Source organism: Nematolebias whitei, chromosome 2, assembly GCF_014905685.2.
Source record: "Nematolebias whitei isolate Nwh7 chromosome 2, NemWhi1, whole genome shotgun sequence".
In the NCBI taxonomy this organism is placed as follows: Eukaryota; Metazoa; Chordata; class Actinopteri; order Cyprinodontiformes; family Rivulidae; genus Nematolebias; species Nematolebias whitei.
The window spans coordinates 54,171,382-54,199,068 of NC_056499.1; the positions used below are offsets into that span (position 1 = coordinate 54,171,382).

Here is a 27,687-nt window from a genome sequence, read left to right on the forward strand (position 1 = left end):
GATGTCGGACCGCTGTGCGTGTCTGCAGTGAACGGTCACATGATGTCCGGCAGGTGCTGACCAGCCTCTGAAGGCATCTCAATGGTTTTCTTTGGCAGCTTTTCCCTCTGCTTCTGTCCTGGTCCCTGAACATCAACAAAAAGCTCCTACACTCGAAGAATTAACCCATTACATCAACGCAACGAAGGCAGGGGCACCACCAGAGGGGGGCCAGGGGGCAATGGCCACCTAAAAAAAATGCGTGGCCCTCCTTGACCAGACAGTTTTATCCTCGAGTCCCAAGCTTTTATTATTTTTAATCCTAGCAATTTAGGATTAGTAGAACGTCAGACATGAGAACAAACCTTGCTTTTGATCAGTTGAGTTAAAGAATATGTATTTTATGGAAAATTGAAAATAAAACAATCTTGTCCCCCTGAATAAAGATGACAGGTGTAAAACCAGTGTCCTCAACATCAAGAGGCAACGTCTGAGGTTTTCTGCATTTTTTGTGTAAATTCAAATTAAGGAGGACGAGTTTCATGAAGTTGGCCAGTGGCTGTGCTTTTCTTAATAATAGTAACTGTAAAAAAAAAAAAAAAAGACATACACATTAGAAAGTGATTGCCTTACTCCAGTGTTTCTGTATTTGTCAAATAACCGATGTGACATTACAAATGCCCCCCCCACACACACACACACACACACACACACACATTAAATAAATCTGGAGGCACCACTGGACACAGGACGATCTTTAAATGCAGCGTGTGCGTCAGTAATAATTGTACTTTCACTGAGGACTGACATCCTGGACTTGAAACAAACGATGCTGATCATGTTGAGGCTTCTCTCAAAACGATCTCCACGGCAGCTCAGTTGAAGGAGTCTCAGATTGACCTTTGACCTTTCTGGCTGCAGCTTCGGCACGTGTAGGAAGAGACCGAGTCATGAAAGACACCAAAAATCAGACATGTGGACAGAAAACACTGTTATACTTCCAACAATGTGTTTCCCAGTTCAGACCAGTCCAGAAAGTTCTGATCCCACCACCTGAGTCCAAACAGGTTCTTTGAACCTGTCCAGAACTGCCCCAGAGATCCAGTTTCACTCTGGATGCTCTTCTTCCTGTCCCCCATCTTCATCACGCTTCAGTTCAGCTGCAGGCTCCGGTTCTGTAGGACCGGACTGAGTGGACGCAGGTTCTGGATCTGAGAGGTGCGGGTCAAAGGTGAGGCTGCCCAGCTCGGCCGTGACGTCGACCTCCAGCGACAGAAGCGGGGTTTCCTTCTGAGGAAGGACAAAGTCCAGGGGCTGTAGAACTGCAGCGACGTCGATGCTGCCCAGACCGCGGTACCTGTGCAGCTGCGAGGCAGGAACACCTGCAGAGAGACAACACACCCGAGTGATCACATGATCACACAGCAGCCAATCAGGAGAGAGCACCTGAGCAGATGACAGGATGTTAAACAGCATGAAGAAGGTAGAAGTTTTATTATCTGACGGCCATGTTTAACTGGGATGACACAAAGGTTAACCAGTGACTGATTCTGGGGTTTCTTTAAATCAGTCCTTCTCAAATAGTGGGGTGCCCCCCTGGGGGGGCCCGGAGCAATGCCAGGGGGGTGCATGTGACCCGGGGAACATTTTGCAACAGGGAATAGTTTTTTGTCATTTTGTCAGGGTGCGTTCAGCAACTGTTTGCTAAAATCCAGCAACTCTCAGTTTTACTAATAATAAAGTTATGAACAAATATGTCTTGTTGTTTGGGGAGCCATGTTTGAAGCGTGCCGCTCCCCTCCGCTGCTGAGAAACTCTGACACCTCCTCCGCTGGTGACGCTCGTCACCCACAGCACGCATGCAACAAAGAGAATAAACTCAAAGTGAGAGCGACACCTGCCCCCCCTTCTTCTTTCAAGTTGACAACATTTTTTAGTTTCATCGATTGTCAAACACAATTTAGATTTTTTTTGTTGTTGTTGTAAAAACAGATGTTTAACAAATGTTAGGACTCTATTCTTTGCTAACAAAATATATTTATGCCACTAAACAACTTGTCAGGTTCTTCTCTTGTGAGCGCGTTCCCCTGGTCCCCCCCCAGCCCGCTCGCTCTGCGCAGCTTCTCTGCTGTTGCTGCTCTGAGACCAGGTCCAGGTAAACACTGAGCAGGAGCCGAGAGCTGCAGGGTCATGTTTCAAACTTCAACAAGCTGTGCACTGCAAAACGTGCTCATTGTAGACATTAATCCTGACGTCCTCCTTTTGATTTAAAAAAATTTAAAAATCAGCACAAATTGTTTTATTCATTTTTGTTTTGTAGGTCAAAGCGTTTTATATAACACTCCTGAGTTAAAATGTTGCTGATCAATTTGAATTTATTATTATTTATTGATTATATTTAATTTGATTTTTTTTTCATTGAGAAGCACTGCTTTAAATCCATCCAGTAGTTCATTAGATATTTTGCTAACAGACAAATGAGCAGGTGACATGCATTCCTTCAAGCTCTTAAAGAAACCAATCAATGAGCTGAGCTTTAAGTTAACACTTCTGGGCCAAAACTAATTATTAAACTGATCAGAAACGTTCATCAATCCAAACCTCGCCACCAAATGTTTTAATACCAGGACATGCTCAAACTGTAAACTCATGATCAGATCCCAGGTCCAAACTGGGTCTGAGACCTCCCTCCTGTCAGTAGTGCCCCCTGCAGGCTGCAGCAGGTGGTGCAGCTTCTCCAGCAACTTCTCAGTCTGATTCAACTTGGAGCACGAGATTGTTCCTATTCGCTGAATTTGGACAGAAACAACCAAGAAGTGGTTCCACAAAAAGTCCTCACCCAGAATGAGCGCCAGCTGAGCTGGAGGGAACAGAACCTGCAGGCAGCGGTTCAGGAAGGGCAGCAGGTCTTCAGCGTACGAAGAGCAGAACTGAACAAACAGCTCCTTCTCTCTGCTGCTGAAGGCCGACTCCTCAGCCCTGTGGAACGCCAGAATCTGACGGGTCACCTGGCGGAAAAACAGAAGCATGAGAAAACACCGGACACACAAACAACAGCACGAGAAAAACATTGGGGGATTTTCCAGAACCAGCCTGTTTTCATGGCTATACGTATAAAGGAAACGGTTTCTGTGCAGCTGGGAAACCACCAACATCAACGCTGGCAACGTGTGGTCGGTCCGGCCTGTTGGAAGCAGCTGAGCGGGCAGACAGAGCAGCACATAAACCACAGCAGCACGAGTTCAGCTGCAACTGCAGGCGACCAAACAGCCTCATCCCCCGCTGCATCGAAACTCTGCCGGACTGAAAACATGAAGCGGAGCTGGACTTCAGGAGGAGGAGGAACATCGAGCAGCTGGACCTCCTCCAGCGAGCCAGTCATACGTGCATCAAGAGGTGGAAGGAATCTGAATTTCAAGACATTTGTTCACAGTCAGTCCAGTAACAGATTAACAGCTTTCATGATGACCTTAATGAGAGAAAACTCATCCAGGTAACCCAAAATGTTCAGTAAGTTTGCTGCAGGAAACCTCCCACCCCACAGTGATCACCAGGGTTTACAATGTCTGACGAACAGCATTCAGAAACTAAAGTTCCTGAGATAAACAAGTGAATCAGATGAAGTGAAATAATTTATAACTAAACAAAAAGAGGTGACGAAGGTGGGACGTCCTCTCCTGTCTGTTTCACCTTACAGTGCGTTACCATGGTGACAGACTCCAGTCCAAAGAGGTCTGAACTCACCTGTAGGTCAGGTGTGAAGACAGAAAGGAGGCGGGGCTAACTCACCATCTTCAGGGCGTCCTGCAGACACGTGCTGACGTCCTGCGCCAGTCCCATGGGGCAGCAGAGCCGCAGGTCGTTGAAGGCGCTCAGGATGTTGTTGAGGAAACAGGCGAGCGGCTGGAAGTCCAGCAGGGCCATGGGGGGCTGCAGGGTGCCAGGCTGGATGCCAGGGGCCACAGGGGGGATGGTGCCCCCCAGCACCGAGGGAAGGTTGATCAGTGTGTACAGGTTCATGTCCTCCTGGAACTTGTCCACGGCCTCCTGCACGGCCCCACGAAACGTCGCCGCCGCCACCCGCTGGAACATGGGCGCAAGCTGTCCGCGAAAGTCTGCCCCCACCCTGCTGAAGGACAGGCCAAAGTACATGCACTGTCCCAACAAGGAGTCCAGACGGCTCCCCACACCACGCTGCAGGTCCCTGTCCAATGTCTCCAGGAACTCTGCCACCTTCTGCACCACCCAGCCATGGAAGATGGCGCCCTCGTTGAGCGGCGCCTGGTCGGACACAGGCGGCAGCAGCGGCTCATCGTCAGAGAAGATGGCTCTGTACTGCGTGATGATGTCAAACAGGTGCACCCTGCAGGCCTCGATGGTTTTGGTGATGTGGAAATAGGGGTCGTCGTCAGGGATGGCTGCGAGGATCGAGCCGAGCCAGGTGCTGCGCGCCTGCAGGAACTTCACCCGAAGCTCCGCCTCCGTGAACACGTCCATCCGCCGCAGGTACCCAATAACGCGCAGGCACACAGGCAGCTGAGAGTTGGTGCGCAGCTGCTGCAGCAGCTGGCTGAGCATGAGCTGAGCTGACTGACGCACCTCACGCACGATTCCCTGCAGAAGCAAGAGGTCAGAGGTCAACCAGTCCTGACGGATAAACGTCGGAGATTCACATCTCACATCCACATGAAAAAAAAAAAAGAAAAACTGGAGTATGACTTTTTATAACTGTTTATTGTTGTCATCATTCTTTGTTGAAATCAGGTCTCTCTTGTAAATGAGTCCTTGAGGCTCAATGGGATTTACCGTCTAAATAAAGGTTGAATGAACATCTGAGTCCAGACACGATCAAATTCTAAAAGAACCTGGATAAAGTGACTTACAGAAGCTCAAGAGCCTCTCAGTAAACACACGTGGCTCAGCTCCCTCAGCTGAACTCACCTGGATGACCGGCAGTGACGAGTGCTTCTTCTCCAGCCTCTTCACGTACGCAGTCAGCTCCAGAGCCTCCTCGTAGTAGCCGTTGCGGACGCAGGTGTCCATGAGCTGCGGGATCTCCAGGATCTCCAGGATTTCTGTGTGGCGGTTCAGAGTGAGGCTGTTCATGCGACGACTCGCTCCGATCTCCTCCGCCTCCTTCATGAAGGCCCTGAATGGACGGTGTTGATATGTTCTTTCTATCTGATCAAAGCTCTTTACAACCTGTGCCTCATTTATACATTCATACAGCACTCTACTGGATCTCTACAAAGATTAATCAGAGCTTCATCACATTCAGACACTGATGGGACACATCAGAGGCAATGAGGGGTTCAGTGTCTTGCCCAGGGACACTTCGGTATGTGACTGCTACTGGATTAGAACCCCCAACTCTTGCATCACAGCCCTTTATAAACTGTGGAATCGGAAACTTCACTTCATGATGAACGGTAAATAAATTCACACTTTGACACAGTTGTTAATAAAAATAATAAAAACAACGAATTGAATTTTCTTCCAGCAGCGTCGGGTTGGGTGTGTTTGTTTCACTCACCTGCACCTCTCTCCGAACAGGGGCAGCTTGTCCAGCAGCCGGGACACGCTGCTCTCCACCCGGCCGAAGTCCCGGTAGATGTGCTCGGTGCACTCGGCGGTTCGGATGAAGGTCTGGTAGTTGGAGAAGGCCAGTTCCCGGGTCTGCTGCAGGATGTGGGCCCGCTCCTCCGCCAGCCGCTCGGGCTCCCGGCTCAGTTTGTCCACCCCGAAGGAGCTGAGCTCCGACAGGTAGGCCGCCAGGTCCGGCTGCTCCCTCCAGCTGTCCGGGAAACTGTTCCGAAACACGGACACCAGGATACTCTCGTCCTCCACGTCCACCGCCGCCATGGTGCTGGAACCCACTGGGTTGACACTGAATCACCGTGTCCCGTGAAGGCAGTTAGAAAGGTTTTTCTTATTTGTATTTTTTATCCTATTTTCCGACAGAAACTGAAGGTGACGACAACTTCCTGTTTATTCTTCTTCTTCTGTGGTTATTGGTCGTACACAACTCGTATCCAGTTTCTTTACCGCCACCTACTGGACAAATAAAGCAAGCAATAAACAAACGACTCAAACCAAGTCAAATAAATAAACTGAAAATTGGAGGCATAAATGAGAAGAACAGAAATAAAGAAGGCTGAAAAAGAGGCAGAATATAAACACTAAAAAGGACTGGACTGTAGCTCTTAACTAGTGTAAATTCTTCCAGGACATTGCAAATTAATAAACTATATGGATAAAGGACACCAAGGTAAATATATTTTGAACAGAGAAGGGAGCTGGTGTGAAAGGGGTTGAAAGAAGCCATTTATATAAATAAATGAAGAAAAATATGAACAGAGGAGTCTGGAGGTTAAATAACCTGTTCCCTGAGCGAGAGAAACGAGGTACAGCACGAGTATGGGGACTTTATTTAACCTTTATCCAGTGTCGTCTCATTGAGTCACAGGGACTCACTTTCAAGAGAGACCTGTTTGGGAGCAGATGGTGGAGGTTAAGGGCCTTGCTCAAGGGCCCAGAGTAGGGCAAATGAGGGTGGAGGCAGGCAGGTGTGGGTGTTTCACTTTTTCCACCCACATTTTTGATTGATGTTGTTGGTTCAGGGAGTCAAACTGGCGACATTCTGATCGGCCCACCTTCTCTAACCTCTGCACCATCGCTCCCCATCAATCCCCCAGGGATTGTGCCTTCATGAGACCAACCTGAAGAAGTTTCTTTCAACACGTCTGTCAAGGCCAATGAGGATGCAGCATACGCACGAGGCCCCACCCTCATGGGTCATATGCAGCATGGTCTCATTTCCCTTGTGTGCAATGCACTTTACCGAGCTTCTGGAGCTTTGAGGGGCTGGCTTGTGTTGAACCTTGATTCTCTTCTTCCATTTTGGATGGTGCACTCGGTAAAACATGAGTATGGGGCCCTACAAATCATGCCCCAAAAATGCATATGCAGAAAGATTTAGACAACATAGTCCTGACAAGGGCATGCATGTTCATCTCTTCTGTTTAAAGAACAGCTTGGGCGATGTCATGGGCTGACGTTGGGGCATAAAGTGACTTTGGAACCATCATACATTAATTGGGTAAATGGTGAACCAAAAACACATGGATGTCACTCATGTCTTGCTGAGCACAAGGCCAGAAGAAGTGCTGTTTTATATGACAGCATAATCACATGGACTACTTCTAAAGGTTTGAAAAATGCATCATACAGCGCATCTAAAACCAGCGATAGGTCCCACTGAGGCACCGGTGTTTTGCACAGTGGCCTTTTACACAGAACCCATTTCATGAACCATATACCATGAGGAGATGGTAACCAGATTTCCTGTTCCATCCATACACAGAAAAAAATACTGTTAGCTGTGCTAACTAAACAGGGATAATAAATGTTGCAAGTTAGCAGGCTAAACTAGCAGCAAGCAGGAGGGTTATGAATTGCAATGTACACTACTGCCAACAGTATTTGCTCACCCATCCAAATTATCAGAATCAGGTGTTCCAATCTCTTCCATGGCCACGTGTATAAAATGAAGCAGCTAGGCATGCAGACTGTTTTTACAAACATTTGTGAAAGAATGGGTCGCTCTCGGGAGCTCAGTGAATTCCAGCGTGGAACTGATAGGATGCACCTATGCAACAAATCCAGTCCTGAAATTTCCTCGCTCCTAAATATTCCACAGTCAACTGTCAGCTGTATTATAAGAAAATGGAAGTGTTTGGGAACGACAGCAACTCAGCCACGAAGTGGTAGGCCACGTAAACTGACGGAGCGGGGTCAGCGGATGCTGAAATGCATAGTGCGAAGAGGTCGCCAGCTTTCTGCAGAGTCGATCACTACAGACCTCCAAACTTCATGTGGCCTTCAGATTAGCTCAAGAACAGTGCGCAGAGAGCTTCATGGAATGGGTTTCCATGGTTGAGCAGCTGCATCCAAGTCATACATCACCAAGTGCAATGCAAAGTGTCGGGTGCAGTGGTGTAAAGCACGCTGTCCCTGGACTCTAGAGCAGTGGAGGCACGTTCTCTGGAGTGACGAATCACACTTCTCCATCTGGCAATCTGAATGAATCTGATGGACGAGTCTGGGTTTGGCGGTTGCCAGGAGAACAGTACTTGTCTGACTACATTGTGCCAAGTGTAAAGTTTGGTGGAGGGGGGATTATGGTGATGTTGTTTTTCAGGAGCTGGGCTTGGCACCTTAGTTCCAGTGAAAGGAACTCTGACTGCTTCAGCATACCAAGACATTTTGGACAATTCCATGCTCCCAACTTTGTGGGAACAGTTTGGAGCTGGTCCCTTCCTCTTTCAACATGACTGTGCACCAGTGCACAACGCAAGGTCCATAAAGACATGGATGCAGAGTCTGGTGTGCATGAACTTGACTGGCCTGCACAGAGTCCTGATCTCAACCCGATAAAACACTTTTGGGATGAATTAGAGCGGCGACTGAGAGCCAGGCCTTCTCGTCCAACATCAGTATGTGACCTCACAAATGCACTTCTGGAAGAATGGTCAAACATCCCCATAAACACACTCTTAAACGTTGTGGACAGCCTTCCCAGAAGAGTTGAAGCTGTTCTAGCTGCAAAGGATGGACCAATGTCACATTGAACACTATGGATTAGGAATGGGATGTCACTTAAGCTCATATGTGAGTCAAGGCAGGAAAGTGAATACTTTTGGCAATGTAGTGTATCTTGTAATTGATGAGTCTTGCAATTATCTTGCAATTGGTGAGCAAGCTCACCTCATCATACAGTAAAGTCATACAAGACACCTGCAATCAGATAAAGTGAGGTGAAATGCAAAAAGATTAGGAAATTGAGACCATACTGCATATTATAAGGCAGGAGGGCGGGGCATCCTGCATATGCAGCAGCCTCATTGGCCTTGACAGACGTGTTGAAAGAAAATTTTCAGGTTGGTCTTTAAGGCACAATCCCCGTACTCGTGTTGTACAAAGTGTACCAACCGAGAGGGAACTTTCTCAAATCTACATTGCAGCATTAGACTTGATTCTCAATTCTTTTCCCTCTAATTCACACTTTCATGCATGTGACCAAAACGTGAGCTAGAGAACAGACCTTAATGACCCTCAGGAGAGGGAGATTAACTGCATGCACGGAGCATTTCATGCTGTTTAAAGCCTGAACTCTACACTGTCCTGTTCCGATTTGCCTACAGGGCCAGAAAGTTGGTTTTTAATTTTATTTTAAACGAAATAATCACTTTTGGCAGTAAAATTATAGCTTTAAGTTGCATTAAAAGCAATTAAAATTGAACAAATATGCTGAAACGAGATTTAACGATAACACCCATCCCATCCCATAGATGCCCGCTTCTTCCTTTCTGGGTCTCTGGTGCCCATATCTGGATACTGGTGCCCATATCTGGATACTGGTGGCCATATCTGGATACTGGTGCCCATATCCAGCAGCCACATCAGCAGTCCATCTCAGGGACACAGAGACAAACCAGTCACGCTCTTTCACACCTAGGCACAATTTAGAGTTACCAATCAGCCTAACATGCATATTTTTGGTCTGTGGGAGGAAACTGGAATACTAGGAGAAAACCCACACATGCACGGAGAGAACATGCAAACTCCACACAGGTCGGGATTCAATCCGACAACCTTCTCGCTAAAACGCTGACCCACCGTGAAGGAATTTTATTTACAATGAAGTTTGACATACTGAAGTGTTAAAATTATATGAAACATTTTGATTAATGGTAAAATACCCAGACATAAAGAAGTACAGAAAAATAAACGCAACAAACGTTTATTTAACTTTAATATCCGACCAGTGAAAACAGCCCAACGTATCAGTGGTCTGGAGCTCCCATCCCATTACTCAACACAACAGAACCGTTTACAGACGGTAGTTTTAGTTACTGATGGATCCAAACAACCAGTCAGAACCACCTGAACCAGAGCAGCGTACAACAAAAGCTCAAAAATAAAAGTGCAGGGTAACGTAACTGATTACAAAATAAAACACACAGTGACGTCTTTATTCGTAGAAAGTTGTATATTTTGTGGTTCTGCGAGAGGAAAAAGAAGTGCAGGAAGTAAAAACAATAAATAAAAGGACACTTCAGCTGCGGTTACAGAGAACCGTTAAAAACAATACGAGATGAAATGAGAGCAGTAAAGATGATCTGATTTTTGGTCGGGTCAAACTTGTGCGTCTTGCTTGTGAACATTAACACAGGAAGCTGCAGCAGGAGCACTGCCCCCCACCTCCATAAATACAGTTTTTACTCTGAATGTTAGAAACCATGAGCAACAGCTCGAAGCAGACGGTGCGACAGGTTGGGGGAGACGGGACGAGTCCTGCAGCGGCCCCCCCCTCAACCCCCACTCAGTGCTGCAGCTTCAGGCTAGGTCTTGAACTCGACGGCAGATCTCAGCTGTGAACTCTGAACATTTAGAGCTCCCCCCCAGGTCCTTCGTCAGCACCTGAAACAAAAACAGAACGACTCATCAGAAGGAAGACAAACAAACCTGTTTCCATGGCAGTGTTTCCCCTACCATTATACAGGTGGGGTGCCCCACCCCGTCAACAGAACTGAGCACCCCGCCAACCAAACTGAACTTGCCCCTCCCACATCTACCCGGCACTGACATATCACTAAGGTAGCAGCGCAAAATACAGGCTCTCTAGCTAAAAAGCCAAAGGCAGCACTCACGTTGCCTCTTCCCTCATGTTGAACACCCACCACCCCCGCTCAAAAACTGTTGGTACAAGCTGCGCTCAGACATGTCTCCGTCCCCCCCCCCATCAGCAAAAATCATGGATGAGATGAGCACCCCACCATGGCAAGCTAACTAGGGGAAACACTGCGTGGTAACAATGTCATCCTTTCTTCTGCAGGGCAGCTAATGAATCAAACAACCTCTCAGACCCAAAGTGCAGCTGCTGTGTGTGAATATGGGTTCAGGTCGTCAGACCACCACGAGGGTCAAATGAAGCCCCTCTTAACAGAAACCTCCTGACCTGTGTCTCACTCCTCCTCTGGACTATTAACACACTCATTCATTCAACATTTATTTAAACAGATAAGTCACATTGAGCCTCAAATAATCATTTACAAGTGACACCCGTTTGGACAGACAAAAGTGATAAACTGGACACATGTAGGAATTGGAGGCGAAAAAATTCCTATCAGACTTTTTTTTTTCCTGCCTGAGAAGAAAAAACTCTGATATTAAAAAACACCTCGCACAAACAAGCACATAGTGACGTAGACATTCTGCAGAGGGGGGACGACGAGAGCGGTAAGCATGTTCATAGATGCTCTCGAGGGCACTGTAAGAGTTCTGATAAAGATGTAATAATCAGCCATTGTCCTCCGGTGAGATCCGTAAACATTCTCGAGGTATGTCGGGGAATGGCCAAGAATAACGTCTATGAGAATCCAAGAGTCCTGAAATGATGACACAAGTTTATTCAGCTGGTTTCCTCTGGTTATCAGTTGGAAATTGCTCGGGGAGGGGGTGGTGAGCGTCAGATCACATGTTCTCCAGGCAAATTCAGATAAGATGGCCTTCAAGGCCAGCCAAGGGCGCCAAATTCAGATAAACACAGTTGTTTTGGGGACAGGCAGAACTTAATGACATCTACCTTGAGTCTGTGTTTGGTCCACTCGGTTCCGAAATGTCCAAATAATACAGCCACACCGATGGAACATGACTGAGTAAAAATCCCCAAGATCTGATCCATTCAGCCCAAAGCATTTGAGTCCAGGTACTCGAGACACGAACCAAGCCATCATAAAGGCAAGCAGCGTGATCGGGTCCAAATTTGCTGCTGATGACTTCCTTGATTGTAGATAAAACCAGCCACCAGCCGCATCCAAAAAGCAGGAACCAGTTATTGAAAATCCAGTTAAATATGCGTCCTTAAAATCCACAAGTGGCAGCAGAGATAGACACATCATCAAGTCTTCCAGTCGATGAGATATCCAGCTGCATGCGTGCCATCAGGGCATATCGGCTCACCTGAAGCCTGTCTTCTCTTGAAGAATTGTTGTAAATTGAGTTGAGGGACCAACTGATCAAAACAAGTCCATAATTATGGTTCGGAAGAAATGCAAGAGAGTCTCACAATCAGTTTCGCAGACAGAGCAGCAAAGCAAAGCGGAGAGGGAGGGGAGAAGCATCCAATCTCAGACTGGATCCATGGACTTGCGACCCTGTGATGGACTTGCGACCCGTCCAGGGTGTACCCCGCCCCTCGCACAGTGATTGCTGGACATGGGCACCGGCGATCCCTGTGATCCAAAATGGAAGAAGCGGGTAAAAGGTAATGGATGAATGGATGGATGGTCCTGGAGTTTTTTGATCTGCTCAGAGACGGGATTATAATGAAATTATGACCCAGTTCTGACTGGGTTAAACGGGGCCAGCAACTCCAAAAAGAGTCTCACAGGGATTCAATATCCGTCAAGGACTAGAGTTTATTTCTGCTTGCTACATCACGTAGAAAGGCTTTTGAAGCACCGTCTCATTTCTCCTTACACGTCAAACCACGTAAGATCATTGAGATCACACTTAGTCACGCCCCCTCATACACATGACAGGTTGTGCTTCCCTTCTGTGAAGGAGGAGTCTAGGGCCTATAAATGAGTAATGACACGGGACATCTGGTCTTCCGGTTTGTGATCATGTCAGGGAACTCTGTCTCAACTCATGACTTTAGGTGTGACCATCCATTTGTGGGATTAAACAACAACAAACAGATTTATTACCAGAGGACGAATGATGATGATGCACATGAACTTTGTAGTTAGTTTTTTTAAAATTGTTGACCACAAAGAGGATTACTAAAGTGAGTAAATTCATTAAAGTAAATGACACGAGGGAGACGTCCGACACACATTGAATGCACCGCGCTTCACTTCACCACAGAAGAGTTCTGCTCCATCTCTTTTGGTTCTACTTGAAGCTCACATGTAAGCAGGATGTAAGCATTTCACCTGTTACTAAATGTTACTTATGAACCATCAGAGGAAGGACTCATCTACGCAGACATTTCACTGAACTGTCTGTTGAATGAGCCAAATATTTGCCAAGTGGGGGAACAGCAGCATGTCAGTCATTCAGGGAACATCCAAATGGTCAACGTTTTTTTAATTTTGAAAACCCTATACCAGTCCTTTGGGAACACAGAATCTACTGCTCATGAAGACAGGAGTAAAAGATGCAGCCACTGAGAGGACTTCAGAGACAAACAGGTACTTGAACACAGCATCAGGCTGTTTCCACAACAACCTGTGCTTCATGGTCGTCTGTGAACAGTCTCACCTTCTTGTCTTTGATGGTGTCGAAACAGGCCGTCTGGATCCTGTGGGCGAAGTCGTGCAGCCCCATGTGACGCAGCATCATGACGGCGCTGAGCAGCAGGGCAGTGGGGTTGGCCATGTCCATGCCAGCGATGTCAGGGGCGGTGCCGTGCACCTGAAACACAAACACACACGTCAGGGCTTTTCCTTCAAAGTCAGAGTGAAATAATTTCCTTAAAGATGAACCAGGTTTATATTCAGAGACTAAAGAATATGTTGTTTCAATAAAATCAATCTGAGATGCTTGAAGTTTGAGTTCCTGTTTGATAGCTGAAGGACGTGGTTTATGACTGCAGATCTCAGGTCAGTGTCACATAGTTAAAAAAAATAATCAGCAGAAAATGAAACAAACCGATTCAAAAATGGCGACTCCGTTGGCTCCGATGTTGCCGCTTGGTGTTACGCCGAGCCCTCCAATCAAACCAGCACACAGGTCACTGAAACACAGTCACATGACATGAACGCTCACACCCAAAACCAAAGTTTCACAGTGGACGGACACTGACCTGAGGATGTCCCCGTACAGATTGGGCATGACCAGGACATCGAACTGGGTCGGATCCTGAACCATCTAAACACCAGAGACAGAAACGAGATGTTTCACAGCTCAGGTCTGATCTGATCTGGTCACACAAGATCTTGAACACATCATTGTCTTTACTCCTCTGTGGCAAATTAATGGTCAGATGTTTTTTTGTCTATACATCAGAAATGATACAACATGGCAGCTTTTGGCACACTTTTACTTAGGGCTGGGGATTATATCGAATTTACTCTATGTATCGCAAGATTTTCTATTTACGACGGTTAAAATGGCTCTATCGCAACTATTGAGTATTATTAGACTTGAAAATGCGTGTAGTTCTTTTTATGTCGTTTGCGCCTCCAACTCACACAGCCTCCTCCTTCTCCCTCTTTGAATACAAACGCAGAACCTGACCCGTGCGCACCAGCCCAGGACCGTGTCTTAGTGATGCTTCACGTGCTGCTTCACACATGCTTACAAAGTTGTGAAGACGGCGCAGCTGAAGAGGATTATTATTTAATATATGTACGGTAAATAGTTAATTTTTTTAGACATTTAGTAGTTACAGCTGTTGGTTAATAAATGTGCCTGTGTGACAGTTGGGACAAAGCTTTGACTCAGAAATATATTTTCTTTATTACTTTATGGAAAGAAAAAAAACAAATAATTCAACCTTTATTTATACAGGTTTGTCTCATTGCGCCTCGGTACTCATTTAGAAGAGAGACCTGTTTTTAACACATAATGAAGACAATCATAAAAGCATATGAATTGAAAAAATAAATGGAAGAAAATTATATGAAAAAAACTAAACAAAAACAGCTACATTATAAAGTGATATAAAATACTAAAAACAGAAACATGTCTGCATTGGTTTGTGTTATGAACTTAGCAGAGATTTGAATATTGAGATATATATCATCGCAATTTATCATAAAATATTGAGATATTAATTTTGGTCCATATTGTGCAGCCCTACTTTTAGTAATTGTGTGTGTAATTAGGTATACAGGTGTAATTCCAATATGGTAATTGCCGTTCTATAAGCATTTTGTCTCACACTTTGTACCCACGGTTTATATGAAGGAGTGTCTTGTTTATGTATTTTTTTTCATAATTTTCAAAATTTTAATTTTTACATTTTATTTTGAAAGACTTCCTGCCGTCTCTGTAGTTTCCTGCCCCTGACTAGCATTTTCCTTTGACAGCTGGGTGCTTGTGGCCAACCCTAACCTATGGCAACCCCTCATGGGGGCAGGCTTTAGTGACACAGACAGAAAGTCCTCAGGTTGCTCATGGTTTCAAATTCCTACTATAACTCCACCCACTCTGTCATCATGTGACCAGAAGTCTAACCTGAATGATCAACGGGTACTCTCGAGGTCCAAGCCCCAAGATAAACGCGCATTCATTTCTCCAGATAGTTCCCGTGTTGTTTATCGTATTTTGCGCTTCATGCACAGACCTGTTCATTTGTTCAGAGATAATGGAAAACGCACAGAGAATTTCTTATGATGCAACTTTCATGTTAAAAGCGACCGGCTGTCGAGGAGGACAGAGCTGCTGCCCATGTAAGCTGGACAACGTGTCAGCGGTCAGGATTTGAGACGCAAAAGCAGTTACATGTTCTAATCAAAGTTTTAAAATTCTTTCTGTGTCGGTGAATATGCATTTAAATACTGGGATCTCATTTTAAAGTCACATCTGAACACGAAGCGGAAAAAGGAGTCTTTACCCCCTCCGTCATGAGAGCACAGCGGTGGCAGTGTTGCCAGGTGTACGATAATTATCGTATTTGTACGACAATTTTGCCCTCTGTACGATGTTCGATCAATAATCCCAAAAAAGGCCAAATATACGATAATTTGATCATTCCACGAATGTGTGGTTGTAATCAGTTGTCATCACCCTGTTTTTTTGTGAACCCTGAAGGCATCTGTGTTCGCAAACAAATTCACGGTTGGCTGGAAATTCCAGACGTCGGGGAGGGAGGGGCTCTTCCACCGTCCTGCCCATATGAACTCTGCTGAGCAGAAATCACGTCAAATCTATATAGAAAGTATATTTAAAAACAGCAGTTGCTAACAAAAGTGTTTACCAATAAAAATCAATGGTACTAATTTAATGAATATTTACTGCATTCTACCGGTACCATTTGACTTCCACTACATGAACTAGATAAGACTGGGTTTTACCGGTAAATAATTTTTAAATAATTTCAGTTACGTAGGTGTTTGGCACTGTTCTGTTCAGTGATTATGCTTAAGATAGTTATTGTGTTCATTTTGAAGGTATAAAGGCTGTAAACATGAGTGAGACAGCCAAGCTTCATGAAGACGTGACGATCTTACAGACTGAGTGTGTGTTGAAAGCAAGTTATATTCTGTGAACAGCCATCTGCTGATTCTTGTACTACAAGGAAGCTGCACACAGCCGGAGCAGACTGGGCACAGATTCTGAACAGTGGATGCCCGCGGCTTAATAACCGTAGTGTCTTATTTATGTACAAAATTATGATTTATCTTATATTTAATAAGTGCGGCTTAGACACAGGTGCGTTCTAAAGTCAGAGAATTACGGTAATTAAAAAGTGCCCGAGTGACATTTGGGACTTGTAGTTTTGACTGAGAAATGTCTTTTTGTTATTACTTTATGAGAATAAAAATACTGAGATTATTTTTTGGTTCATATTACCCAGCCTTACAACCACTGACTGTTTTACTAGTGGTTTATCTAGATATGGATGGTTGCATGTTTAGTTTTGTGAGAGTTTTAGTTAGTCCAGATTGTTTGTTCCAGTAGAGGCCAGAAAGACATGGTGGACACGTTGAATGTGCCTCATCTAGACTGGTTTCTGATCACCTGGACAGAAACACTCAGCCACTGTTCACTTGAGAGCAGGTGAAGCTCCCTCCTCTGGGATGAACAACCCGAGTGGCTGCAGCGAACTCACGTTGAGGCACACGGTGTCCAGGTACATCTCTGTGAATCTGATGTCTTTGTAGTTCTCCGCCACCTCCCGACATTTTCTCAGGAACAAACCATCTGACATTCGCCTGCAGAGACAGTTCAGAGCAAAGCATGGGTTCCCTTTCAGAGAAAAAAACAAACACATGCGGAGACCTTCAAACGACAGAAGAACAAAAATACAAGTTTGTATATTTAAAGACAGCTGAACAAAACAAGAACAGGTGGTTTTAGGATATGAACATGATTAGACTGAAAGCAACAAAAAAATTAACAAATTCTATTTGTTTAATGAGTTTCACATGAATAGTCTTAAACTTTCAGTTCAGAGGATTGTCTTGATGCTGCTCAATAATCCAGGTAGATAAATATAACCAGGTTAAGTCAGGTCCTCTGGACGGATTCTTCTTTGCTGAAACATTTCATCTTTTATCCAAAAGACTTCTTCAGCCTGAGGAGCTGCAACAAACTCAGTCTTATAAGCAGCACCTTGTCAAAGTGGATCAACCAGTTTGCTTGTGACATCCAACTACATAATTACAAACACCTGAAACTGACGCTCACAGAGAGAATTTTGAGTTTTTTGGGGGAAGAAAGTTAAATGGAGACACATCTATGCCATAATCTGGGGCTTACAACTATTCAACTTTTACAGTTATTGTTTAATTGTAAGAACTAATGCAGCAGGAACAGTCAGTCACACAGACACTCAAACAGGCTGCTCGCTCCAACATGCTATGCATGACTTTGACAAACGTTCCACTAACGTTGCGCATAATCTCTGCTTGCATAAGTTATGAATCTGCTAGGGAGAAGTTATGGACTTTTCTCTCTCTCAAGTTAGATTTAAGATACAACATGAGGTTGTGGGTGAAGTGAGGAGGAGTGCTCCGACAGCAGCTGCAGTCTCTGTGATCCTGACTGCCTGTGAGCGCTTTGTGACAGAGAGAGGCTCACAACCACGCTGCTGCTGCTGGCTCAGGACAGGAACTGTACAATAAATGGTGCCTTCACCTGCAGTCTCGCTCTAAGTTGGGAAAACTGCTTGGCCCTGAACGCACCAGACATGGAAAACACAACCAGACCTGCTCTGCTCCGGATGACTGATTCATTTTATTTGTTGAAAGCAGCATCACTCTGTTCCCCAAATCACAATTACAGAACAAATTACTGCACAGAAGACTGTTGGAGTCAGCCTCCCCACCATCACAGACATCTACACCTCTAGATGCAGGAAGAGGGCCACCTGCATCAAGAAGGACCACACTCACCCAGCACATACACTTTTTCCCCAGCTCCCCTCAGGAAGGAGGTTAAGGAGCATTAAGTGTAGAACCACTAGACTGAGGAACAGCTTCTACCCTGAGGCGTTAGACTCATGAATCTCTAACCAGAATAATCACTGTGAAAAATCACATCATGCTGCTGCTGATCTGTTTCATGTTGCTGCTGATTTGTTTCAATGTTGCTGCTGATCTGTTTCATGTTGCTGTTGATCTGTTTCAATGTTGCTGTGTTCATTCGTGCTCATCTGCTCACACAGACTCATGTTTGTGCTGCTGTTTGGCATATTGTTTTTATGCTATTAGTGCTTAGTGTATATTTAGTTGATGTTTTTCTTAGTTCATATCTTAGATCTTATGACTGTTTTTCTTTTACATTTTATTGTTGGATGTAACTGGGACCCTGTGTACATAATCTCATTCCACCACATGTACCACATGTGGTGTGTATGGCAAATAAATCTCTTTGACTCTGACTTAAGTTGGATGGCTTTAACACAACCACAACAAAAAAGATGTATTTTTCCCTCCCTCTTTTTTTTTTTTTTAAATTTATTTATTTATTTATTTTTTTTTTACAGATGATGGAAATTTGTCCTGACCACATTTAAATCACAGAAATCCACTGAGGCGATTTTTATCCCTGTGTGCATCACGACTTCTATCAGAATCATATCAAATGATGATTAAAGGGCTCTCATTGCCATGAGTTAAACTTCATTTTCAACAGTTTATATTAAATTTTATTTATTAGTGTCTCCATACATCAGAATAAAAGACCAGATTTGATTTGATCACAAAGTGATTTGTACATTATGGGACAGAGTCAGAGCTAAAGAATAAACTGTAGGGATGCACGATATTATGGGCATTGTACCGGTATTGGCCGATATTAACATTAAATTTCAATATCGGACATCGGCCATTCCATTAAAATAACTAGCCGATATAAAAGGCGCCGTTTTTGCCTGTAGCGGCAGCACAACGTGATGATGTTGCAGCACAACGTGATGATGTTGCAGCGGCAGAGCAACGCGATGAGGTCCCGTGCGCCTACCCGATCTCACGGCAAAGAGGAGAAATCAAAATGTCGGCGGTGTGGAAATTTTATTTTTCGTTGGTGAGGATGTCAGATTCCGAAGATTTATGTACTACGTTGAGCCTCGCTACATTGACTGCAGTCTGAGATATTTTTCCGACGTAACGTTACCCAAGTTACAAGCCGTCATTAAGAAGCTAATAGCTGATAGAACTTGGGTGAGTTTTATCACAGACATTTGGATGTCATGTTAGCCCCATTAGCATGATTAGTCTTACAGCACAATGGATAGACAAAAACTTTGAACTTAAAAAGTCTGTCCTTCATGCACAGGAGTGCAGAGGATCCCACACTGCAGCTAGGAACCTGGAACAAGCCTCCACAAGTGAGACAGCATCACAGGGCTAATAAATAACATTTAACACTTTTCATTTAATATAAGTCAAAGTGCTATGCATATGGCTGTTACTGAATAATGTCACCAGCTCTTATAGCTGTTGCACAATTTTTGTAGCAAATAAGCCTAAATAAGAGGGCTATGTTCTGACAAAGGAACGTATATAAAGTATCGGTATCGGCATCAGTTATCAGCCGAATAAGTTTTAACATATCGGATATCAGTCAAAAATCCAATATCGTGCATCCCTAATAAACTGTCAGATTATTCTATTATTCTGTTCTGATCTAAAAGGCCTGTTGGTTCAAGTGAGCACGTTTGTGTGTTTTGCTGGTTAGACCACAGTTTCAGAATGTTCAGCTCTGTAGCAGTGATGTCAGTGTTTGGTACGTCCTCAGCTCCATGCTGATAAGGACGAACAAATGAGGTGTTCTTGGGTTCACGCCAATCACACATCTGAGTTTGTGCAAAACACTGTATTACATACACTACCTTGCCAAAAGTATTAGCTCACCTGCCTTGACTCACATATGAGCTTAAGTGACATCCCATTCCTAATCCATAGGGTTCAAAATGACGTTGGTCCATCCTTTGCAGATAGAACAACTTGAACTCTTCTGGGAAGGCTGTCCACAACGTTTAAGAGTGTGTTTATGGGGATGTTTGACCATTCTTCCAGAAGTGCATTTGTGAGGTCACATACTGATGTTGGACGAGAAGGCCTGGCTCTCAGTCGCCGCTCTAATTCATCCCAAAAGTGTTTTATCGGGTTGAGATCAGGACTCTGTGCAGGCCAGTCAAGTTCATGCACACCAGACCCTGCATCCATGTCTTTATGGACCTTGCGTTGTGCACTGGTGCACAGTCATGTTGGAAGAGGAAGGGGCCAATTCCAACTGTTCCCACAAAGTTGGGAGCATGGAATTGTCCAAAATGTCTTGGTATGCTGAAGCAGTCAGAGTTCCTTTCACTAGAAGTAAGGGGCCAAGCCCAGCTCCTGAAAAACAACCCCACACCATAATCCCCCCTCCACCAAACTTTACACTTGGCACAATGTAGTCAGACAAGTACTGTTCTCCTGGCAACTGCCAAACCCACAATCGTCCATCAGATTCATTCAGATTGCCAGATGGAGAAGTGTGATTCGTCAAACCAGAGAACGTGCCTCCACTGCTCTAGAGTCCAGGGACAGCGTGCTTTACACCACTGCACCCGACACTTTGCATTGCACTTGGTGATGTATGACTTGGATGCAGCTGCTCAACCATGGAAACCCATTCCATGAAGCTCTCTGCGCACTGTTCTTGAGCTAATCTGAAGGCCACATGAAGTTTGGAGGTCTGTAGTGATTGACTCTGCAGAAAGTTGGCGACCTCTTCGCACTATGCATTTCAGCATCCGCTGACCCCGCTCCGTCAGTTTACGTGGCCTACCACTTCATGGTTGAGTTGCTGTCGTTCCCAAACACTTCCATTTTCTTATAATACAGCTGACAGTTGACTGTGGAATATTTAGGAGCGAGGAAATTTCAGGACTGGATTTGTTGCATAGGTGCATCCTATCAGTTCCACGCTGGAATTCACTGAGCTCCCGAGAGCGACCCATTCTTTCACAAATGTTTGTAAAAACAGTCTGCATGCCTAGCTGCTTCATTTTATACACGTGGCCATGGAAGTGATCGAAACACCTGATTCTGATAATTTGGATGGGTGAGCAAATACTTTTGGCAATTCAATTCAATTCAATTCAATTCAAAAATACTTTATTAATCCCAGAGGGAAATTATATGTTGTGGTAACTCATCATCCTGGTTTCATTAATGAGTTGTTCTAGATGCTGATGGCTGTGGGCAGGAAGGATCTCTTGTAGCGGTCTGTCCTACAGCGGATCTGAAGAAGCCTCTGACTGAAGACACTTTGTTGTTGTATGACAGTCTGATGAAGAGGATGCTGAGGGTCGTCTATAATGTTCTTCATTTTATGAAGAATCCTTCTTTGTACAATCATCTCCAAAGGTTCTAGAGGAGTCCCCAGAACTGAGCCAGCCTTCTTTATGAGCTTATTGATCTTTTTTAAGTCACTGCTCCCCCAGCAGATGATGGCAGAAGAGGTAGCACTCTCTACAACAGACTTATAGAAGATATGCAGCATCTTGCTGCAAACACTGAAAGACTTCAGCTTCCTCAAGAAGTACAGTCTGCTCTGTCCCTTCTTGTAGACACTTCACTGTTGCATTTCCAGTCCAGTCTATTGGCCAGGATGAACTCCAAGGTATTTATACTTCTCCACCACCTCCACTTCTTCTCCCATGATGGAAATAGGGTTGGACCTGTTTCTGATTCTCCTGAAATCTACAATCATCTCCTTTGTTTTGTTCACATTCAAGATGAGATGATTGTTTCCACACCATGCCACAAAGTGGTCCACCAGTTCCCTGTACTCAGCTTCTTGTCCATCTCTGATACACCCGACTACTGCAGAGTCATCTGAATATTTCTGCAGATGACAGGAGTCTGTTTTGTACTGGAAATCTGAGGTGTACAGAGTGAAAAGGAATGGTGAGAGTACAGTCCCCTGTGGTGCTCCTGAGCTACTGACCACCTGGTCAGACACACAACCCTTCAGTCTCACAAACTGTGGTCTGTCCGTCAGGTAGTCTTTGATCCAGGTGATTGTTGAGGCCTCCACCTGAGTCTTCTGGAGTTTCTGACAAAGCAAATCAGGCTGGATTGTGTTAAATGCACTGGAGAAATCAAAGAACATGACTCTCACAGTGCTGTCTGCCTTTTCTAGATGACTGTGAGTTTGCTGAAGCAGGTGTATGATGGCATCTTCAACTCCAAGTCCACGCTGATAAGCAAACTGCAGTGGGTCCTGATATGTGCTTGTTTGTCTAGTCAGGTGGGTCAGCAGAAGTCTCTCTATGACCTTCATGATGTGGGATGTCAGGACAACAGGTCTATAGTCATTGAGGACTGATGGGTGAGTTTTCTTTGGCACTGGAACAAGTGTAGTGGACTAGGCCTACGTCGAAACCCAGTCTAAGGTCAAAACTCTTGACCTTTAGAACCTTGTGGGACAGAAGCTGTCATTTCATGTATTTGAATCCATAAATACAGGTTCACCCATCCTGAGACTTTCTTTCTTGAAGATTCAAGTGAAAAGAACACTCTCTTTTTATTATCATTACTATCTTACAAATGTTGATAATCAAAGTGTCTTAGTTCAAACCATTTTAGATGTTGCAGTGAACTAATCAATTTTATTAACTGAGTAATGATTTTTATTCTCATGTTAAAAGTTGTTGCAGAGTTTATGCATTTTCTGATTTCTGCTTTTGAATGAGCAAGTGTGTGCGTTTACAAGGTTACAGTCAAACGAAAAACAAGTTGTTATGTTAAAACTGTCATGTTTTAGAATCCTCTCAGACGTAAGTAGAGATGTTTTGCACCTGTGTCCTGAAACACGCCAAAACAAAACCCTCTCGGTCTGTGAGAACATTTCTGAGCTGTCCCATAACAATTCTCGCTGTCTCTAACCTCTTACGTCACAAAACCCACCCCGTCTGGTCGTTTCTGACCAATGAAAAATCCCAAAAAGTGAACCGGGAAAGAGTCTTTAAAATGTCAGTACTTCCTGGTCTACACGGGGTTACAGAGTTACGGAGTTGGAGAGTTGTCAGACTTCTAGAGTTCTGGAGTTCTGAAGTTGCTGGAGTGCTGGAGAGTTTTCTGCTGGTTCTGCTCAAGTTCTGTTAGAGACGGGATGATCTTGACATGACAAAAGGCTCTTCCGAGTTCCATGGGATTATAACTTTCACTAGCCACTACTTCTGACGAGCTACAGCCCCATCAGGAGACGCTGGACAGGTAGCGTTAACGGAATTCCATATCTGCTGATGAATCTTCAGAAAGGTAATGGATCAAGTTTCCTACCAAGCGTACCGAAGGAGAGCTGGGCTTCTGATGGAGAGTGTCGGTTCTGGTGAACATTCCTCCCTTCCCATTCAATCTTACTCCCTTTAACTTCTTTCATCTTTAACTTTCTATCAAGTAGAAATTCTCCCAGATATTTAGAAATGTCTGTGTAAAGTGCTTATTCACATCCGTGTGGGTAAAAGATCATAGTTGTACAGTTTATAAATGTCTGTGGTGCAGCAACGGAAAAATCATGGCCGTATGATTTTTCCTGATTCATTGCTTATATTGTTATTTTCATAATTTGCCAAATTAATGTAAATGTTTGATGTTAAATTTGATTCTGTAAATAAATGACCGCATTCATTTTGATGGGTCAAATATAAATGACGTCTCACTTTGCATTTCCTTAAATTCAATGCACGTTTTATTCAGTCCAGAAAAATGAGGAACCCGCGTTAAATGATGAATATATCCCAGCATCTGTTCATCTACACAAGACAGGATGTTTTCCACAAGACTGGAACCTTCTCCTGGTTCAGGCTAAGGTTGAAGAGGTGCTGCAGAACCCCACAGAGCTGCTCTGCACAGACCTTCAGGACTTTGGGACTGACACCATCTGGACCTGCAGCCTTATTCCGGTTCAGTCTCTCCAGCTGCTTCCTCACCTGACTTCTGGAGACGCAGAGCGGGGAGGCAAAAGAGGTATCAGCATCTTCTGATATGGTTGAAGACCAATAAGTAGAAGAAGGGTCCATGACTGAGGTGGTAGATACAATATTTGAGGTGTGACAGGACAGCCTTGGGTCAATGGAGGGTGGTATGTATGTTTGGCTGTGGGCAAGAGCGGAGGATGCTGAGCTTGTTCCTGAACTGAACCTATTGAAGAATGTGTTCAGTTCATTGGCTCTGTCCAGATCAGAAGGATGGATCCTTCTGATCCTCCTTCTGCTTGAAGCCTGTGATCTGTTTCATCCCTGACCACACCTCTCTGATATTGTTCTGTTGGAGCTTGCTCTCCAGCTTCTTCTTGTACACCTCCTTGCTGTTTCTTATCTTGACTTTTAGTTGCTTCTGTGTGCTCCTCAATAATTCCCTGTCTCCCTCCCTGAAGGCTCTTTTTTCTGGTTTAGCAGTTCCTTCAGGTCAGTGGTAATCCAGGGTTTGTTAATGGGGAAGCATCTCACTGTTCTGGTGGGGATGGTGTTGTTTACACAGAAGTTTATATAGTCGGTCACACACTCAGTCATGGCATTGATGTCCTCTCCATGTGGCTGGCACAGTGCATCCCAGTCTGTAGCCTCAAAACAACCCCACAGGGCTTCTTCAGCTTCCGTTGACCATTTTCTCTCTGTTCTCTTTATTGCAGGTTGCCTCTGAACAAGGGGTTTATATTTTGAGCAGAGAAACAATTTTTTGATCTGATTTGCCAAGAGGGGGTCTTGCTTTAGCGATATATGAATCCTTGACATTTGCATAAAACAAGTCCAGCGTTTTGTTTTCTCTGGTAGAGCAGCTGACAAACTGTTGGAATGTCGGAAGTGTAGCAGAGAGAGAGGCATGATTAAAATCCCCAGATATTGCAACAAACACACTAGGGTGTTGTGTCTGTAGCTTAGCAACCTCTGAGCTGATGACATCACACGCAGTCTCAGCAACAGCATTGGGTTGAATATAAACAGTTGCCAAAATAACACTGGTAAACTCTCTTGGCAAATAATATGGACAACAACTTAGTGCTAACAGTTCAATATCTGGACTGCAGAGACGACACTTCACAGTAACATGTCCAGGATTACACCATTTGTTGTTCACAAGCACTGCCAACCCACCTCCTTTCCTTTTGCCACTCCTCTTTAAATCTCTATCTGCTCGTATGGTCAGAAAGCCTGGCAAGGAAACGCTGGAGTCGGGGATATGATCCTGCAACCATGTCTCAGTGAAACACATAACACTGCATTCCAGATACTCTGGATGGGTCCTTGTTAGGGCTTGAAGTTCATCCAACTTGTTTCCCAGCGATCTCACATTGCCCATCATGATCGATGGAAGAGATGGTTTAAACTGCATTCTTCTCTCTTTCTCCCTCTTCTTTGCTCCTGCTCTGCATCCACGACGCATTATTTGAGCTTTGGAGATGTTAATCAGCTGCTCCTGGTTGTAAAAAACAACCTTGTTGTTATGGTTACGCATCATAACAAATGTCCAAAAAACAAAGATATTTCTATTAAAAAAATCCTTCCAGCTGCACAGCATCCGACACCAGAGGAAATAATCATCCAAAAAAAAAAAAAGCGATTTATATCCAGAAAAAAAGAGGAATTAAAGTTTTCAAAAGTAATATCTCAGAATGAAAGTAACAGAGCCACTCCAACATGCAGCCACCCCGAGCAGCGCAATTCTAGAAATGTAGTGTATTTAGGCGTAGATCAGATGTCAGTAGGAAATTTGCACACTTTTTTTTTTTACCCAAGTCCTCTTCATGTCTTTAGGTCCTGATCAGTGTTTGTCTGAACCAGAACAACTGGGATCAGTTTACTTAGGACAAACTGAACTCACATGATGTTGGCTTTGTGGACGGCTGTAACACTGCTTCTCTGGTTGTTTCTGGCGTACTCGAAGGCATACTCTGCGATGCGTCTGCTGGCATTCTCTGTGATCAGCTTGATGCTCTGAACAACACCGTCGACAATCTGCAACGACAAAATGACAAGGAGCGATCAGGACGAGACGCAGGAGCAACTGCAACTTCCGAGGGAGCGAGGGATCCACCTTCTCCAGGTTTGTGAGAACAGAGGGAGGAAACACAGGCGGGCTAATTATCACAAACATGGGTACACACACTACAGGATGCAGTGTTTAACCTAGATCAGTTCCCTTGGCAGGGTGATCCTTTTTTTTTTTGTCGACGGGGGTGGGGATGGAGAGACATGTCTGTGTTGCACGCTAGCTTAGTGCTACGTTACTTTTGACGGGGGAGGATGCATGAGAGAAGTGGAACACTACATCAGTGGCATTTTTACTAGCGTGTCTGTATTGCGCACCGCTAGTTTAGCGCTACGTCACTGCCGACAGTTGTCGATGAAGGACGGGGGGCCGTGAAGGACATTCAGTAGGCAGGGCGCTCGGTTCTGTTGACAGGGCGGGGCACCCTCCTTGGATAACGGTAGGGGAAACACTGGGATGTCTGCAGGTCTGAGCTGAGCCACATCAGGGTTGAACAGGTGAGCTGCAGTAAGATTCACAAAACATCCAGAAGTTACAATGATCTGAGTTTTAAAACAGAACATAGAAAAAAAATTAACTTCTATTCTGGAGTTGAGATGTTTTGCTTCCCATTCGAGGGATTTATTTATCTTTACCAGATTTTCACTTCCAGGTTGTGGGGGTTGCTGTTATCCGTGTCCAGCAGTCATGACTGTAACTAGAATGATGAATTCTTCTTATTGCCCTTTTGTCATATCTTCATCTTCTGCTGCTTATCTGTAGTTGGGTTGCTGAGGCAACAGGTCCAGGAGAGAAACTTAGACCTAAATCTCACCATTTTCTCTTGGGAGACCCCAAAGTGTTCCCAGGCCAGAGAAGATACACAGTTCCTCCAGTGAGTTCTGAGTCTGCCTTGGGACCTCTTCCCAGTTGGACGTGCTGGAAAATCTCCAAAGGGAGGTGGTCCAGGAGTCCTCCTGGATAAGCAAGAACACGAAGGCCAGACTGGAATTTGCCCAAACATACAAAGACGGGTTCAGTTTTCTGAACTGATGAAACAAACATGAGGGTTTACCAAAGTGATGGGGACTGAAGAACTTACTGAAGTCTACAGAAACATCTTATCTGACCATCAAAAATGATGCAACCAAACTGAATGGAAGATAACTGATCATAACCACACTGTCAAAAAAACAACAAACAACATCAGGGAGAGACGAGGAAGGCTCTACAATGACCCAGTCCATCTCCAAAGTTACCCTCTCAATTAGTCAAAGAGATGGATTCATGGATTCAATCAGAAAAAAATCTGTTCTATGAAATTTGTTCTACACCTAGGTTACCCATGCACCCCAATAACACACATTCAAGAGCTTTTTACTACATACAGGTCACTTCCCAAAGGTTTTCACAGAAACAGGAGGACACTGTGTACATGACCTTAGTAAAAGTACACAGTGCACTGTGTACATGACCTTAGTAAAAGTACACAGTACACTGTGTACAT

At 44.6% G+C, this 27,687-nt stretch overlaps 2 protein-coding genes across 2 annotated transcripts in view; both read right to left on the minus strand.

Annotated features, from left to right (window-relative positions):
* Positions 1–611: 611 nt before the first annotated feature.
* cog8 (component of oligomeric golgi complex 8) lies at positions 612–5,979 on the minus strand. Its single transcript, XM_037697740.1, has 5 exons — positions 5,513–5,979; positions 4,921–5,128; positions 3,769–4,593; positions 2,819–2,987; positions 612–1,361 (listed from the first exon to the last, which is right to left on the minus strand). The coding sequence occupies exons 1-5, from the start codon at positions 5,839–5,841 to the stop codon at positions 1,087–1,089; spliced, it is 1,806 nt and encodes a 601-aa protein (XP_037553668.1). The 5' UTR covers positions 5,842–5,979; the 3' UTR covers positions 612–1,086.
* A 3,786-nt stretch (positions 5,980–9,765) lies between these two features.
* Positions 9,766–27,687, minus strand: part of LOC119430297 (isocitrate dehydrogenase [NAD] subunit alpha, mitochondrial) — a 23,697-nt gene continuing 5,775 nt past the window's right edge. The window contains exons 6-11 of the mRNA XM_037697741.1: positions 26,034–26,167; positions 16,826–16,928; positions 13,853–13,917; positions 13,699–13,783; positions 13,309–13,461; positions 9,766–10,461 (exon numbers count right to left, since the gene is read on the minus strand). Coding sequence (XP_037553669.1) covers positions 10,378–10,461; positions 13,309–13,461; positions 13,699–13,783; positions 13,853–13,917; positions 16,826–16,928; positions 26,034–26,167 — 624 coding nt within the window. The 3' untranslated portion in view covers positions 9,766–10,377. The remainder of the gene's footprint in view (positions 10,462–13,308; positions 13,462–13,698; positions 13,784–13,852; positions 13,918–16,825; positions 16,929–26,033; positions 26,168–27,687) is intronic.

Bases quoted from the DNA above. Each gene is read 5' to 3' on its own strand.
- cog8 (XM_037697740.1), bottom strand. From the start codon at position 5,841: ATGGCGGCGGTGGACGTGGAGGACGAGAGTATCCTGGTGTCCGTGTTT. The intron at 4,594-4,920 runs GTGAGTTCAGCT...TTGCTTCTGCAG, and splicing joins CGTCACTGCCGGTCATCCAG to GGAATCGTGCGTGAGGTGCG. The intron at 2,988-3,768 runs GTGAGTTAGCCC...TTTTTCCGCCAG, and splicing joins TGCAGGACGCCCTGAAGATG to GTGACCCGTCAGATTCTGGC.